The sequence below is a fragment of the Orycteropus afer genome, unplaced genomic scaffold (assembly GCF_000298275.1).
Source record: "Orycteropus afer afer isolate SDZICR_OR568_19922 unplaced genomic scaffold, OryAfe1.0 scaffold00142, whole genome shotgun sequence".
Classification (NCBI taxonomy): domain Eukaryota; kingdom Metazoa; phylum Chordata; class Mammalia; order Tubulidentata; family Orycteropodidae; genus Orycteropus; species Orycteropus afer.
In genome coordinates this window covers 1,833,159-1,849,564 of record NW_006921729.1, presented here as the reverse complement: position 1 = coordinate 1,849,564, position 16,406 = coordinate 1,833,159, and the positions used below count along the sequence as shown (strand labels likewise).

The window sequence follows — 16,406 nt, the reverse complement described above, 5'->3', positions numbered from 1 at the left end:
GACTCAACGGCACTTAACAACAACAACAACAATGTTCACCGCAGCTTTATTCACAATAGCAAAAAAAAAAAAAGGAAACAACTGAAATGTCTGCCCATCAGCAGATGAAAGGATAAGCAAAATGTGGTATAAACATACAATGGACTATTATTACTCAATCATAAAGAAAAATAATCAGTCTGCAAAGCATACTATAACATGGATGGACCTGGAGGACACAATGCTAAGTAAAATAAGTCAAGCACATATAGACAAATTCTGTATGACCCCTCTTTTATAAGAAGACAAGAATAGACACATATAAAGAGACCAATGTTCATTGATGGCTATCAGGAGGAGGAGGACATTAAGGGAAAAGCACATTCTACACCAGTGTGATAGTTGGAGCTGTGTGTCAACTTGGCTGGATCCCAGTTGTGTGTGGTTGTTCCCATGATGGGATCGGATGACTGTGTTCTGAGTGGCCAATCTGTTCAAGGGGAGTTTCCCTAGGGGCGTGGCCTGCTTCCAGGATATCCAGGGACATCCTGGGAAGAGAGACATTCTTCTGTGGATCAGGACTCTGTTGTGCTGCCTACAACTGTCCGTGAGTGAGCAGTCCACCGTTCGGCCTGGAGATCTTGGGTTCGTCATTCGTTGGAGTCAACAGCCGGTGTACTGCCTGCCAGCCTTGAGCTTCTCGGCCCCTGCAGTTGCAGGAGCTAGGAAAAGCCTCCAGCTTGACATCTGATCCAGGGACTTTGGACTTGACGGCTTCTATACATTTGTGAGCCATTTTCCTAAGATAAATTTCTCTCTCTCTTTATATATATAAGCTTTGCTGGTTTTTGTTTCTCTACAGAACCCAGTCTAACACAACCAGATACTTGTTATTTTAGGTGACGAGAAAAGTGGCACCAAATGTGGGTACAGTGAGCATAACTTGACTAAAGTAAATGATATTGCTGAGACAAGCTCATGAGAAAACGATGCCTGCAAAAAATAATTTGGCAAATACAAGAGGGCAAAAACTCCAACAAATACCAAAAAATGAGTCTAGGATCACAAATGGATGGGTATAGGTATGTACGTATATGGGTAAGAACACGTGTATACATGTTAGAACAGATAGATCTATATGTACATGAAAATACAGTATGTATGTGCAGGTACATACATTCATTCACTGAAGGCACAACTACAGATACTCCTTAGACATAACCAAATACCTTCTAAGATTGGTTTGCTAGGTTTGAAAGTTTGCAACCATAGTCTCATGGGACAACTCAGTCAACTGGCTTAATACAGTTTACAAAGTTCATGTGCTGTATCCTAGTAAAGTAGTAAGTGGTGTCTGAAATCCTAAAAGCTTGTGAGCCACCAGCTAAGATACAACTATTGGTCTTCACCTTCTGTATGAGTCCAAAAGTCAACATTTAATCCAAAACAAACGATAAGAAGATAAGGGAAACAAGCAGAACACAATTAAGAAAATGTTGACATAATGGGAAAAAAATGGAACTAATACCACTGATCACTGCATGTGGAAATTGTCAAATGGGAACTTAGCCTGCTGTGCAAACTTTCACCAAAATCACAATAAAATATTATTTAGGAAAAAATAGCTGTAACAGAACTTACTTGACTGATGTATATACATAAACCACTTTCATTTAAAATGTTTTCCATGAAACAATGAACAGACCTATATTTGCCATACATATTGTATCAAATGCTTAGAATTCATTATTTCAATATAAAGTCTAATGCTGATAATTAACACAGAATGACCATACTCTGAAATGGCTTGTTGTTTTAAAAGTAACATTAGTAACAGACCTGGGTAGCACTTGATTCACTTCCATTAAGACTGTTGGGAGATTTCGTGGCCTGGATAGGTGCATTCTAAGAAAAAGAGAGAGACACTGTAAAGAAAAATAAAACTAAAAATTTAAAACTGTTAAGCACAAAGACAAAGTACCCAAACCTATTAGATACATTTATCTATTACACAAAATTAGTAACTGTTCATTTATAAGAATGTTTTCATGCAAGGCAAAACTAGTATGGTAGTATTTTAGAAAATTCATTTTGCTGTAATATATATACATAAACAGAGCAGAGATTAGTATGTAGCAATACTTATTCAAGCTAATCACATACCTCCTGCCATTATGAGTCCCCAGTTTTTTCCCCCATTACAAAATTAACATCAGGGATTCAATCAGCAAACTCTTTTAAAAACAAAACTATGCAGAAAAAGTAGTAATGTCAATTTTGTCCTATAACACTCAAAATTACTTGAGCTAAGCTCTGAAAAATACATTGGCAACAAGAAACTTAAATGTCTTTCATTTGAAGCCAGAGTCTGAATGAAATTATTATGCAAATTTTCAGAAAAATTTTTAATTAAAAATATCTTCTTCCCAAAGCGTAAGGTTTTTGTTTTGCTCTGTTGGTATGACAACTGCTCCATGCTGAGCAACATTCTATTGATTACACCATACTTCCTATTGGTTCTATGGTAATATATGAGATTCTTTGGGATTCAAAATTCTATAATGTACTCAGAGTATACTATCTAAAATCAGAGCTATAAAAGTAGCCCCAGGTAAAACAGCTTACATGTTTCAAACAAAAGCATTCACTAGTCACTATGTTTCAGAAACTCGGCAGTTAAAACAGTGCATTTTCCCCTACCTCTACAACAGAACAAAGAACAAATACCTTATACTAGTTATTCTTAAATATGGAGAAGGCATTCAGTTTGTTTGTTTGTTTTTTAAAAAAAAAAAAAAAACTTTGATTAGGCATTTGATACTAAGAACCTGCTAATTTTTAGGTGTGATAAACGTACTACAGAATAGTACATACACACAATGGAATACTATGCAACACTAAAGAATAACGAAGAATCTGTAAAACACTGCATAACACGGATGAACTTGCAGGACATTATGCTGAGTGAAACAAGTAAATCACAGAAGGACAAATATAGTATTAGTTCATTATTGTAAAAAGTCAAGGAAAGGTTTATATACAGAAGGAAACTTTCTTTGTTGGTTACCAGGAGGGGGAGAGGAGGGGAGGGGAGGGAACACTGCAAAAAATAAAAAATAAAAAATGCATTGATCCATGTTACTTTAGTTTTGTGTATTTCACTATATAAATTGTATTTTACTACAGACACATATTTTTAATCTTTATTTTTTAGAGATATATACCAAAATATTTACAGATGAAATACAATTTCTGATATTTGTTTCAAATAATCCAATGGTAGGATGAAGAGGTGAGGAGTAGTGGGGAGGGTGCTTATGGATAAAACAATAGTTGTTGTTGTCATGTGCCACTGAGTCAGACCCAACTCACAGTGACCCCTCCTTGGGTTTCCGAGGCGGTATCACTAAGGAAATAGATTGCCCAACCTTCCTTCCGAGGAGTGGTTGGTGGGTTTGACCCACCAGCCTTCTGATTAGCAGTCAAGTGCCTTAGACTACCAGAGCACTATGCTACCAGGACTCCTAAAACAACAGTAGCCATGAGCTATTAATAGTTGATACTTCATAATGGATATCTGAGTCAAGGGGATCCTTACACAACTATTACTACTGCAGTACAGTAGTTAAGTTGTATGTCAAATTGGCTTGGCCTGGTTTTGACTAGCTGGGCAGCTGGATGTAGTTATCCCCATGATGAAATTGGTAATCAAGTCCATGAAGGAATCTATTGGAGCAGCTGAGTAACTGCCTTAGGGATGTGGTCTGCTTCCAGTATATAAGAAACAGCTTTGAGAAAGGTCTCTGGAGCTTTCAGCACACTTGACTCTGCATTTGGCCAAGTCTTATATCTCAATGGCTTGCTATGTTGTCTGCCAATCTTGGGACTGTTAACGGACTTGAATTAGTGGCCTGCCATGTTGCTTGATAATTTGGGGACTGTGCCATTTTATTTGTCAACCCTGGCTTTGTCAGCCTCAGCAGCCAGAAGCTGGCTGAGTTACGAGAAGCCTCCAGCTTCTGTGGGCCAGGACAAGAGGCAGAGCTGAAGCAAAAAGTGGAGGAGCTTTCACCCAGGCCCTAAAGCTTGGCACTTTGAACTCAGATTTCTAGCCTCCAAAACTGTAAAAGAATGAATTCCTGTTTGTTCGAAGTCACCCATTTGTGATATGTCTGTCACAGTAGCACTAGGTAACCAAACAACTACTTTTCCATTTTTGTAGTATGCTTGAATTTTTCACTAATTAAAATAAAAAAATTAAGTACCCTTTTTCCTTCTAAAAAATGTTTAAAAAGTTCTCAAATTTCATCAATGCAAGATATTTTTTAAAGCTACATAGGGAAGAAAGACTGGGGAATATGGGAATTAACTGTTAACTTCATGTTCCCTGCCATTTCAAAGAATTAGAAATTCTATACATGGCATATATGGTAGCATCTCAATGCTTTCCAGCACTGAAAATACACTATATTACATACTACAAAATAAAAAAACACAGTTAATAGGTATCAAGAAGTTTCTTGACAAATGAGTATATTTAAAAATAACCAGCACTTAAATTATTAGAAAGCAAAATCAAAGAGCTCCATAATTCTTTTAAGATTAGGGGGATAGGTAGCCAGAGAGTCAAGATTCTGTTTTCAGTATATGACCTAACACATGATGTGGCCTACACAAAAAAGGTCCTCTAGAATTGTTTAAAATACACCATATATCAAATGCAGCATATTAGAAAACTTCCTTCCCCATGTATGTATTTCAATTTCTGTGTTACTCCACATATCTAAATATATGGAAATAAAAATATACACCTAAATAATGCAGGCATTAGTAAATAACTAAAATAATAGTATTTGCCTAAAGTATCCTGCAAATTTAAGTGAGGAATCTCTAGAGGTAAAATTAGAGATTCTGTTACTATCTGAAATGCCTTCTCCATTTCTGCCTGACAAACTTGTTCATCTTTCTACTTTCAAGTGCCCCTTCATTTATGAAACTTCATGGGGCTTGCCTGAAGGGCTAACACATTCTGTCCCTCTGTATTTTCTTCTGTGAAGCCTGAACTCCTTTTTATTATAAATGTATATTGGTGTGTTTGTCTCCATATTAAAAGGAAGAATTTTGGGAAGGTAGGAACTCTGCACTTTCATCTTTGGTCCCCAAGACCCAACACTGCCTAACTGGTAGTAGGGACTCAATAAACACAATCTGTAGGCAGTCACTTCCTTCAGGAGACTTTAAGGCTTTCTTCCAGAGAACTAACTCAACACACGTCAAACTCAATAGTTACCAATACTTTCTCCTGGAAAGAGAGGAGAAACACACACAAGCTACACTTGGGGGGGGGGGGGGAACAACTCACTGCCATCAAGTCAAACTAGACTCATAGCAACCCCTCCTTGAGTTTCTGAGGCGGTATCACTACGGAAGTAGATTGCCCAACCTCTCTTCCCAGGAGTGGCTGGTGGGTTTGAACAGCCAGCCTTCTGGTTAGCAGTCAAATGCCTTAGGCACTGTGCCACCAGAGCTTCTGAGGCAATGCTTAGCTCACAGGAAAACCCTTCTAAAGTATAATTAACTTAAAAGTACACACAAGTTTCCTGATAAATTTGTCTTCAGTTATATTTATTCAATCTTTAAACAACCACTTACTGACTGCTGAGCACTAGGGGTATAACAATTCTTAGGATGTGGGGTAAAGATGTGCATTTTTTTAAAAAAATGAATTAAGGAAAAGAGTTATCAGCTGGTAACCCAGTAAATCTTTATTGTGGTATAGGTAATGCTATGGTCTCCCTTTGCTCCTGGGGGAGAAATAAATTTTTATGTGAACAAAAAATTTAAGTAAGATTCAAGAAGATGTTTAATCTACTTAAGGTACTTCTTAAACAGTTCTAAGCCTCCACTTTTATATTAATAGCATTTTTTTTACAGTACAAATCACTTTTGTACTTAGTAGAGAGGACCTCTGGTGATGTAGTACCTAAGGCATCTGATTGCTAACCAGAAGGAACCCACCAGCCACTCCTCAGAAGAAAGATGGGGCAATCCACTTCATAGAGATATGGCCTTGGAAACCCAAGGAGGGGCTGCTATGCAGGGAGTTTGGTTTGGTATTTTTTTGGGGAGGGCCTAGGAAGAACCCTCTCCTTTAAAAAAAGAAAAAAAAGTCTCTATTACTGTAAAGAAGTATAATTTCATTTTTAAATTAAGCTGGTAACTTCTCCACTTGAGACTCCTGACTTACTCCCAAGCCAGTTTTGAGAAAATAATGATGAGTTACTTATAGACAAAGGCAAGTAGAGGCCACCTTCCCTGAGACCTAAGCTTAAGATATCACTGGAAATCTGACTCTTACTCTGAGCAGCTTTCTTTTCTAAGAAGCTTAGGTTATAATTTTGGACTGATACTGAACATAGGCATACATACCAAACCTTTACTGGCTATGTGAATTAAGTATAGAAATGTTCTAATTTCTTCCTCAGCTACCTAAGAAGTCAAGCCAATACTCATTGTTTTAAAAACCTCAATCCCAGTTCAGTCAGTTGTCCACTCCAACACCAAAAAGTGTCCTTACTGAATAATCAAACACTTCTAAATTGTACTAAATTAAAATCTTACCAAATACTTTAAATAGGAAAAAAAAATGTACCTGCCAAAGGTGAAACTATATAAAACAAGATTCACATTTTTATAAATTCAATCAATTAAGAAATAATGAGGTAAGTAATTATTTCCTTTCAGTTTTTTAATATACAGAAAACACTCTCCAAAAAGATGTAATCGTTACAATAGAATCTACTTACCCATTCAATGTTGTTACTTTTGCATTTAGGTAACAATTTTTTTCCCTAAACATATGCACCTAAAAAACCACCTACACCTCCCACCAATAGAACAGATATTCCTAGCAATGCTGCCTTTTTAATTAATGAGCAAACATTCCCTATGAAGAAAGCTATAATTTAGACCAAGTGAAGGTAGTCTTTACTACATTAATGAAAAGCGTTATTTTGTTGCTGTTAAAAAAAAAAAAAACTACAAGGAAGCACACCAGGCATCAGAATTTAGCAATTTATTCTCTGATTTTTTTAGAGCAGGGTTAGCAACAGGGCATGAAGATGCTTTGAGAGATGATAAATAGCAAGCAACATGAAATTTGCTTCTAGAATTACCAAATTACTTTGCTTCCCCACAAAGGGAATGCAGAAAGCGGTGGAAGGACTCACCACACTGTCAGGCTGTGTTTTAAGCTGTTTGGAGGAATCCAAAGCAAAGATAGTATACTCAGAGAGAAAAGCAGGCTCTGCTATCATCCCGGCTAGTAGCTGTCTCATTCAGTGTAATAAGCAGGGGTATAAAAATAAAACAAATCATAACGACATGTTGAAAAGTGTTCTCACCACACAACATGCACAACACTACTTGATAGCCTCTTGGGCTTACACTACCACCATAATCACAACCACCACCTCCCTACCCATAAAAATAATAAGTTGGTGGGAAGGGTCAGAAATGAAGATGAGTTGATCAGCTAAAGATCTCAAAGCCCAACTTACAAATAACTTGTTTATTGACATAGAAATGATATATGCAACAGGCATCACAGCATACAGTCTTTCTGACAATTTGGTATAAGAATCCATACCAAAAACCAAATACATGGCAAATAAGAACATAAAGCCTTAGTATAACAGTCATAAATACTGGGCCGTTCATTTTTATATATTTAAAAAGATAGCATGGAGATTTATAGGGAAACTAACACATATAAAACTTTGAAAAACCATTGTGTGTGTGTGTGTGTGTATTATGTACAGAAGAAACTTTTGAAACTAAAATTTATAATAAGTTTTAAGGATAAATTCTACTACAGTAGCCCTTTTGGTACATAAATAATAAGTTGGCAGGAAGGATCAGAAATGAAGACCCTTCTGTCCTTCAGTTTTCTTTCAGAAACTACAGATACTATACACCAAAATACTAACAGTTATGAATTACATTTGTACAAAATTATAAATAAAAATGTTTTTTTATGGTAGTAGTTATGACTTATGTATAAGTCTATACATGCAATAAAACAGCATAGAACTATACACAAAACATGCACACACAAACAAATGCAGGTAACACTGGTGAGATCTGAATAAACTCTGGCATGTCAGAGTTTACCAATGTCAACTTCTTTCTTTTGGTAGAGTACTACAGTTACGCAAGATGTCACCATTGGGTGAAACTAGTTTAAGGGTATAGGGACCTCCCTATACATGTTTTTAACTTCCTGTGAATCTGTAATTATTTCAAAATAAAACCTTTAGAAAAGGAATCTGGTCGAATCTGAAGCAGAATTTAAACTATTTCTTCTGTCCGGTCCCCTACTGAAGCCATCAGTTGAACTTGCTTGAGGTAATATGTGAACATTCAAAAAGACTATCTGAAATGCCTGTAAGATACATGTTGAAGGCTTTCAATTCATCCTCCATGTCTCTTATACATACATACATATATATGCATATATACGTATTTATAAGTATGTGTGTGTATATATATACAAATATATGTGTGTGTGTGTGTATGTATACACACACAGACATACATTTGCTATGTCCATGTCTGTCTCTTTTTTTTTTTTTCTGCCTCAGTTTTTGTCTTTGTATTTTTGAAAGGATGAGTCTGTATTTCTTTCAAATTCCCTAAGTTTTGCTTGAGCTGGGAACAGTGTGAGTTTTATTCTGATTTACATTTTTATTTCATTCCATGAATTTTGACTTGGTTCTGTTTCATAGCTACCTACTCTACTTTTGGTTTTGGAGCCTGGTTGGTTATTCTGCTATGTTTTTACAATTTTATGCTCTTCTTAAATAAATTATTTCTTCATTTGCCTTACTCAAGAGCTCTTTTAAAATCTTTTCTAGGCTATTGTTATTTTAAATTATTCTACAGTAAATTTATATCCCAATTCTTGATTTTACTGATTGCTTTCACAGCATTTCTTTTCGAATTTTCATTTATAGGCTCATTCTTAGGAAGGTATTATCTTTCTCTTTATGTGTTCATCCCTCCTTATCCAGCCAATCTGTTTCCCTGGCCCCAGTTTGGATTTCCTGCCATAAGGCAAAAACCAAAACATCAAACTCACTGCCATCAAGCTGACTCAACTAATAGAGACTCCTCCTTGGGTTTCCGAGGTGGTATCTCTATGGCAGTAGATTGCCCAATCTTCCTTCTGAGGAGTGTCTGGTGGGTATGATCCACCAGCCTTCTGGTTAGCAATCAAATGCCTTAGGCACTACACCACCAGAGCCATAAAGCAGTATAGAGTTTATCACAGACCCAGTCACTAAGCCAAAAAGAAGTTTGACTCAGTTTTTGGTCATAAAGCCTCCCTAAGGGCAGCAGCTTCCCCTAATGGGCCACAAAGAGCTCTAGGCACTTCATAACAACCTCCTGTACACTGAACAAAGAGTCCCTGGGTTAAACACTCAACTACTAGCTGAAAGATTGGCCGTTCTTCCCACTCAGAGGCACCTTAGCAGACAGGCCTGGAGAACTGTTTCAGAAAGGTCACAGCCTTGAAACTCCTATAGAATGGTTCTATTCTGCACTCATGGGGTCGTCATGACTCAGAAATAACCTGACAACAATTAACAATAACATAAGCTAAACTGACACTAACTATGAACATGTCCACAATGTTAGACTACATCCAACTAAGTTTTTTCCACAATCATTATTACTCATTTTTTCTGAAATACTGTCAAAATATGGTCAAATTACCGTACTTTAAATAAAAAGTTCTACCAAATAAGTGAGAATAACAATGTGTTCCATTTTTCAAAAGATTTCAGTAAGACTCCATTGAAATACAGTTTGAATCTTTAGCTGCGATAGTCAGACTTTTATTAAAATATTTAAGACAGTTCTGCAAACCAAGCATGATCCACAGTATTCACTAAACATGAAAGATGATGTCGTAGATCTTAACAGTAATGGGTCCCCAAGAATCACATATCTCTCCTTCAATATGCATGTTTGTGTAGTGCCCTCCCACACTGACTTCAAACTGAATCATGTGACTTTCTTTCACCAATAAAACATGAGCAAGTGATATAAGCAGAAATATGATAAGTGCTTCCTCTTTGGGGTTTGTTTTATGCTGCTGTCACTACATTTAAAAAAAAAAAAAAAGAATGGTTATCCTGCTGGAGAGGTCGTGTGAAAAAGAATCAAGGCATCCCAACGACCAGTCCCTGCTAACTGCTACACATGTAAGTAAGATCATTGAGAACCTCAGATGACCTTAGTAGCATGAGCGAATCACACAATCAGGAGAAATAATAACTCATTATCATTTAAAGTAATTATAATTAAGTCTTGCTAGGTTATGGCACATAACAACAACAACAACAACAGGTTACCTAGCAATAGATAACTGAATCAGAACAGTGAAGTTCACTTAATCAATGCCTCACTACTACCATAGGCAACATGGTTCATCACAAGATGCTTTGAGAGATGGTAAATAGCAAGCAACAGGCAGCCAACAAACACATGAAGAATTGTTCATGATTATTAGCCATTAGAGATGCAAATCAAACCAAAAATGAATACCATCTCACCCCAGCACTAACAGCAAAGTTAAGACACAAAATAACAAATGCTGGTGAAGATGTGGAGAGATTGGGACTCACACACTGCTGGTAGGACTGTAAAATGATACAACCATTGTAGAAAACAGTGTGGCAACTCCTTAAAAAGTTGGAAATAGAAATACCATTTGATCCAGCAATCCCACCACTAGGTATATATCCTAAAGAAGTGAGAGGCAGGACAAAAACAGATATATGCACACCTATGTTCATCGCAACGCTATTCACAATAGCAAAGAGATGGAAACAACCTAAATGTCCATCAATGGAGAAATGGATAACCAAACTATGGTACATACACACAATGGACTATTACGCAACACTAAAGAAATAATGTAGAATCTGCAAAACACCGTGTAATATGGATGAACTTGGAGGACATTATGCTGAATGAAGTATGTCCATCACAGATGGACAAATGTAGTATTAGTCCACTATTATAAAAAGTCAAGGAAAGGTTTATATATGGAAGGAAACTAACTTTGCTGGTCATCAGGGATGGGAGGAAAGGGGAGTAAAACCTGCTAGATAGGTAAGAGACAAGTATTCATTTGGGTGAAGGAAAAGGCAATATACAAAAAGTGAATGACCAGCACAATAACACTAAGGTAAGTGAAGAGTCAGATAAGCACAAAAGAGGTAAAGACAACAAAGATACACTTTAACACATATTAATAAATAGGTGGTTACACTGGCAGACAGGCTCAATGATCAGATATGCCTATGCAAAAGGAAATATACCCATGATCACATATATGAAAGTCCAACAGACAATTATTTCTACATATGTATTTGTATGTGTGATAAGAATATCCATATGTATAAGAGAGTTAATGGGGTCCAAAGTTATGATAACTCCTTAGCTACAGACAACCATCCTGAGGGAGTGAGTTGTTGGGCCTGTGGGCTTGGGACCATGGTTGTGGGGGACAATAAACTCAATTGGCATTATATTCTACATAGAAACATTGTTCTAAATCCTACTTTGGAGAGTAATGACTGGGGTGTTAAAAGCTTGCAGCAGCCACATAAGGTGCAACAATTGGTCTCTCCTCATCCAGAACAAAGGAGAATGAAGAAAACCAATAATGTATGGAAACAATTAGTCTAAGGGACTAGTGGACTGTGCTAACCTCAGCCTACATGATCCTGAGATCAGAAGAACTAGATGGTGCCCAGCTACCACTGTCAACCGCTTGGAAAAGGATCAGGAGATCCTGGATAGCTTGGGAGGAAAATATAGGAAAAAACTCAAAAGCCTAACAAAGACTATACTTATTAGTCTGATACAGACTAGTGAAACCCTCGAGATTATGGCCCCTAGTAACCCAGAGGGCCTGGAACTGAACTCACTCTTATGGCTTCTAGCCAAAAAATAGACAGGTATATAAGGTGAACATTTACACCAGGTAGGTACACTCCTTAGAACAATCAACCATGGGAGATCAGAAGGGCAGTATTTGCACAGGGAGATAGCTAAGAGGGCAGAAATGCATGAGAAAGAAGAACACAGGGAAAAGGCAGCCAAAGGGAAGAAGCGGGAAGAGGGCTGTTACACTATGGGGACTGAAATCAATGTCATGAAACAAAATGTGTATGAACTGTTGTATGGAAAATGAATTTGCTCTGTAAACTTTCACCCAAGTCATTTGTAAGGACTGTACTTTAAAATAAAAGCCTAACAGTGTGTGTGTGTGGGGGGGGGGGCCTCTATAATCTAACCCAAAACCATCTGGCTCAGAAGTAGGTAGATTAACAACTAATCTAACAAAGAAAAAACATACTAGCTTTGAAATCAAACCAAAAATTAATTCCAAATTTAGAGAGAAATTTTTCAAACCCATTACTATGGAGATATATGTTAGTAATGCCTAAAATACAATGCTTTTAAGCTTATAAAAATAGAATATAATTCTAAAATGTGCTTATGAATTATCAAAAGCTGAGTATCAAGAATCCTTTGCAGACATTATTGTGCAGAACAGTGTAAATGGACTTAAAAATACAAAGACAACTACCAAGACAAGGGAGGGAAATAGGCTCTACCCCAAGAGGCAGGAAGAGGGCAAAAAGCTGGGACAACAGAGCCGCAGAATTCAGGTAAGGGGAGGGAGACAGGACCTGCCCCAAGAGGCAGGAAGTGGGGGAAAAGCCAGGGACTAAAGAGTCACAGGATCCAGGTAAGGGGAGGGAGAGAGGCCCCACCCCAAGAGGCAGAAGTGGGGGAAAAGCCAGGGACAACAGAGCCATGGGATCCAGGTAAGGGAAGGGTGGAGAGGTTTCAGACAGCTAAGGGAGACAAACTTTTCTGTCTGTCGTATTGTGGTGGTTTGCATGTTGCTGTGAGGCTTGAGGGTATGCCACCAGTGTTTCAATGCCAGCAGGGCTGCACATGATGCACAGGTTTTCAAGGCAGCTTACAGACTGAGACAGACTAGGAAGAAGGAAGAGGCCATTCACTTCTCAAAGAATTGGCCAGAGAAAACCTTATGAATAGCAGAGAAACCCTGTCAGTACATCTCTAGGCAAATTTATGAATAGCCTGGAAACACGGTCTGACAAAGTGCAAGAAGACAAGCCCCTCACATCAGAAGGCACTAAAAATACAACTGGGAAAGAGCTGTCTCCTCAGAGTAGAAGTGACCTTAATCATATGGATAAAGTAAAGCTTTCAGAGCCTCCATTTGCTGACATGGCACAACTCAAAGTGAGGAGAAACAGCTGCAAACATCCATTAACAATCTGGACATGAAATGTTATTAAGTATAAATCTAGAAAAATTGAAAGTTGTCAAAAATGAAATGGAACGCATAAAGATTGATATCCTAGGCATTAGTGAGTTGAAATGGACCAGTTTTGGCAAGTTTGAATCAGACAACCACATGATATACTATGCCAGGAACGACAATTTGAAGAGGAATGGTGTGGCATTCATCATCACAAAGGATGTTTCAAGATCTATCCTGAAGTACAATGCTGCCAGTGATAGGATAATATCCATTCACCTATAAGGAAGACCAGTTAATACTATTATTCAAATTTACACAACCACTACCAAAGCCAAAGATGAGGAAATTGAAGATTTTTATCAACTCTGCAGTCTGAAATTGAACAAATATGGAATCAGGATGTGCTAATTATCACTGGTGACTAGAATACAAAAGTTGGAAACAAAGAAGAATCACCAGTAGCTGGAAAATTTGGCCTTAGTGACAGAAATAACACTGGAGAAAGCGTGATAGAATTCTGCAAAACCAATGACTTTTTCATTGCAAATATCTTTTTTCAACAACACAAATGGCAGCTATACACGTGGACTTCGCCAGATGGAGGTCACAGGAATTATATTAACTATAATGTGGCAAGAGAAAATAGAAAAGCTCAATATCCTCAGCCAAAACAAGGCCAGGAGCTGATTGTGGAACGACCATCAACTGCTCATATGCAAGTTCAACTTGAAGTTGAAGACAATTAAAACAAGTCCACAAGAACCAAAACATGACCTTGAATATATCCCTCCTGAATTTAGAGACCATCTAAAGAATAGATTTGATTCACTGAACACTAACGATCGACAATGAGAAGAATTATAGGATGACGTCAAGAACATCATCCAGGAAGAAATAAAAAGTCTTACATACTTCCTTGAATGTTATGTAGCAGTAAAGAATAATGTAGAGTCTGCAAAATACTGCATAATATGGATGAACTTGGAAGACATTTTGCTGAGTGAAATAAGTCAATCACAGAAGGACAAATATAGTATCAGTCTGCTGTTATGGAGGGTCAAGGAAAGGTTTATATATGGAGGGAAACATTCTTTGTTGGTTGCCAGGGGTGGGAGGGAGAAGAGGGAACACTGCAAAAGAAAAAAAATGCAATGACCCATGTCACTTCAGTTTTGTGTATTTCACTGTACATAAATTATATTTCAATAAAATGCATTTAAAAAAAAAAAGAAAGAAAGAAAGCAATAAGAGGTCATTAAAAAGAAGAGAAAGGAAGAAAAGACCAAAACGGGTATCAGAAGAGACTCTGAAACTTGCCCCTGAACGGAGAGTAGCTAAAGCAAATGGAAGAAATGACAAGATAAAAGAAATGACTAGATAAAACAGATTTCAAAGAGCAGCTTGAGCAGAAAAAGGCAATTACTATAATGAAATACACAGAGACCTGGAGTTAGAAAACCAAAAGGGAGGAACATGCGTGGCATTTTTCAAGCCAAAAGAAAGGAAAAAATTTAACCCTTGAGTTGCAATATTGAAAGATTCTTATGGGCAAAATATTGAATGATGCAGGAATCCAAAGAAGATGGAAAAACACACAGAGTCACTGTTCCAAAAAGACCTGGTCAATCTTTATCCGTTTTGGGAGGTGGCATATAATCAAAAACCAATGGTATTGAAGGAAGAAGTTGAAGCTGCACTGAAAGAACTGGCCAAGAACAAGGCTCCAGGAATTGACGAAATACCCACTGAGATGTTTCAACGAACAGATGCCCTGCTGGAAGCACTCACTCAGCTATGCCAAGAGATTTGGAAGACAGTTACCTGGCCAACTGGCTGGAAGAGACCCATATTTGTACCCATTCCAAAGAAAGGTGATCCCACAGAATGTGGAAATTCTCAAACAATATCTTTAATATCCCAGGCAAGTAAAATCCTACTGAGGATAATTCAAAAACTATAGCAGCAGTATATTGACAGAGAACGTCCAGAAATGCAAGCTAGATTCAAAAGAGGATGTAGAACAAGGGATTATCATTGCTGATGTCAGATGGATCGTGGCTCAAGGCAAAAAATACCAGAAAGATGTATACTTGTGTAAACAAGTGTTTATGTGTTTTATTGACTATGCAAAACCATTCAATTGTGTGGACCATAACAAATTATGGGCAACAATGAGAAGAATGGGAATTCCAGAACACTTAATTGTACTCATGAGAAACCTGTACATAGACCAGGAGGCTGTCTTTCAAACAGAACAAGGGGACATTATATGGTTAAAATCAAGAAGAGAGTTTGTCAGGGTTGCATCTTTTCATCGTACTTCTTCAATATGTATGCTGAACAAATAATCTGACAAGCAGAACTCTATGAAGAAGAAAGTGGCATTAGGATTAGAGAAGAATCATTAACAACCTGCGATACGCTGACAACGCAACTTTGCTTGCTGAAAGTGAGGATGACGTGAAGCACTTACTAATGAAGATTCAAGACTACAGTCTGCAGTATGAATTGTTGTTGTTGTTATGTGCCCTCGGGTAAGACCTGACTCATAGCAACCCCTCCTTGGGTTTCCGAGGTAGTATCAGTACAGAAGTAGATTGCCCAACCTTCCTTCCCAGGAGTGGCTATTGGGTTTGAACTGCCAGCCTTCTGGTTAGCAGTTAAGTGCCTTAGGCACTATGCTACCAGAGCTCCTGCAGTATGGATTACACCTCAATATAATGAAAACAAAAATCCTCACAATTGGACCTGCATCACGATAAATGGAGAAAAGATTCAAGTTGTCAAGACTTCACACTGCTTGATTCTACAATCGACACCAATGGAAGTAGCAGTCAGGACATCAGATGACATATATTGTTGTTATTTGCCATCGACTTGGACCCAACTCACAGCGACCCCTCCTTGGGTTTCCGAGGCAGTATCACTACAGAAGTAGATTGCCCAACCTTCCTTCTGAGTAGTGGCTGGTGGGTTTGAACCTTCAGCCTTCTGGTTAGCAGTCAAGTGCCTTAGCCACTACGCGGCCAGAGCTCCTCAGATGATGTAT

The 16,406-nt window shown here is 37.7% G+C and overlaps 1 protein-coding gene across 1 annotated transcript in view; it reads right to left on the bottom strand.

The window, feature by feature from the left end:
• The window catches only part of GOLGA4 (golgin A4), a 177,090-nt gene that overhangs the window by 101,935 nt on the left and 58,749 nt on the right, over positions 1-16,406 (bottom strand). Inside the window, exons 3-4 of the mRNA XM_042781636.1 lie at positions 7,209-7,307; positions 1,819-1,884 (exon numbers count right to left, since the gene is read on the bottom strand). Coding sequence (XP_042637570.1) covers positions 1,819-1,884; positions 7,209-7,307 — 165 coding nt within the window. The remainder of the gene's footprint in view (positions 1-1,818; positions 1,885-7,208; positions 7,308-16,406) is intronic.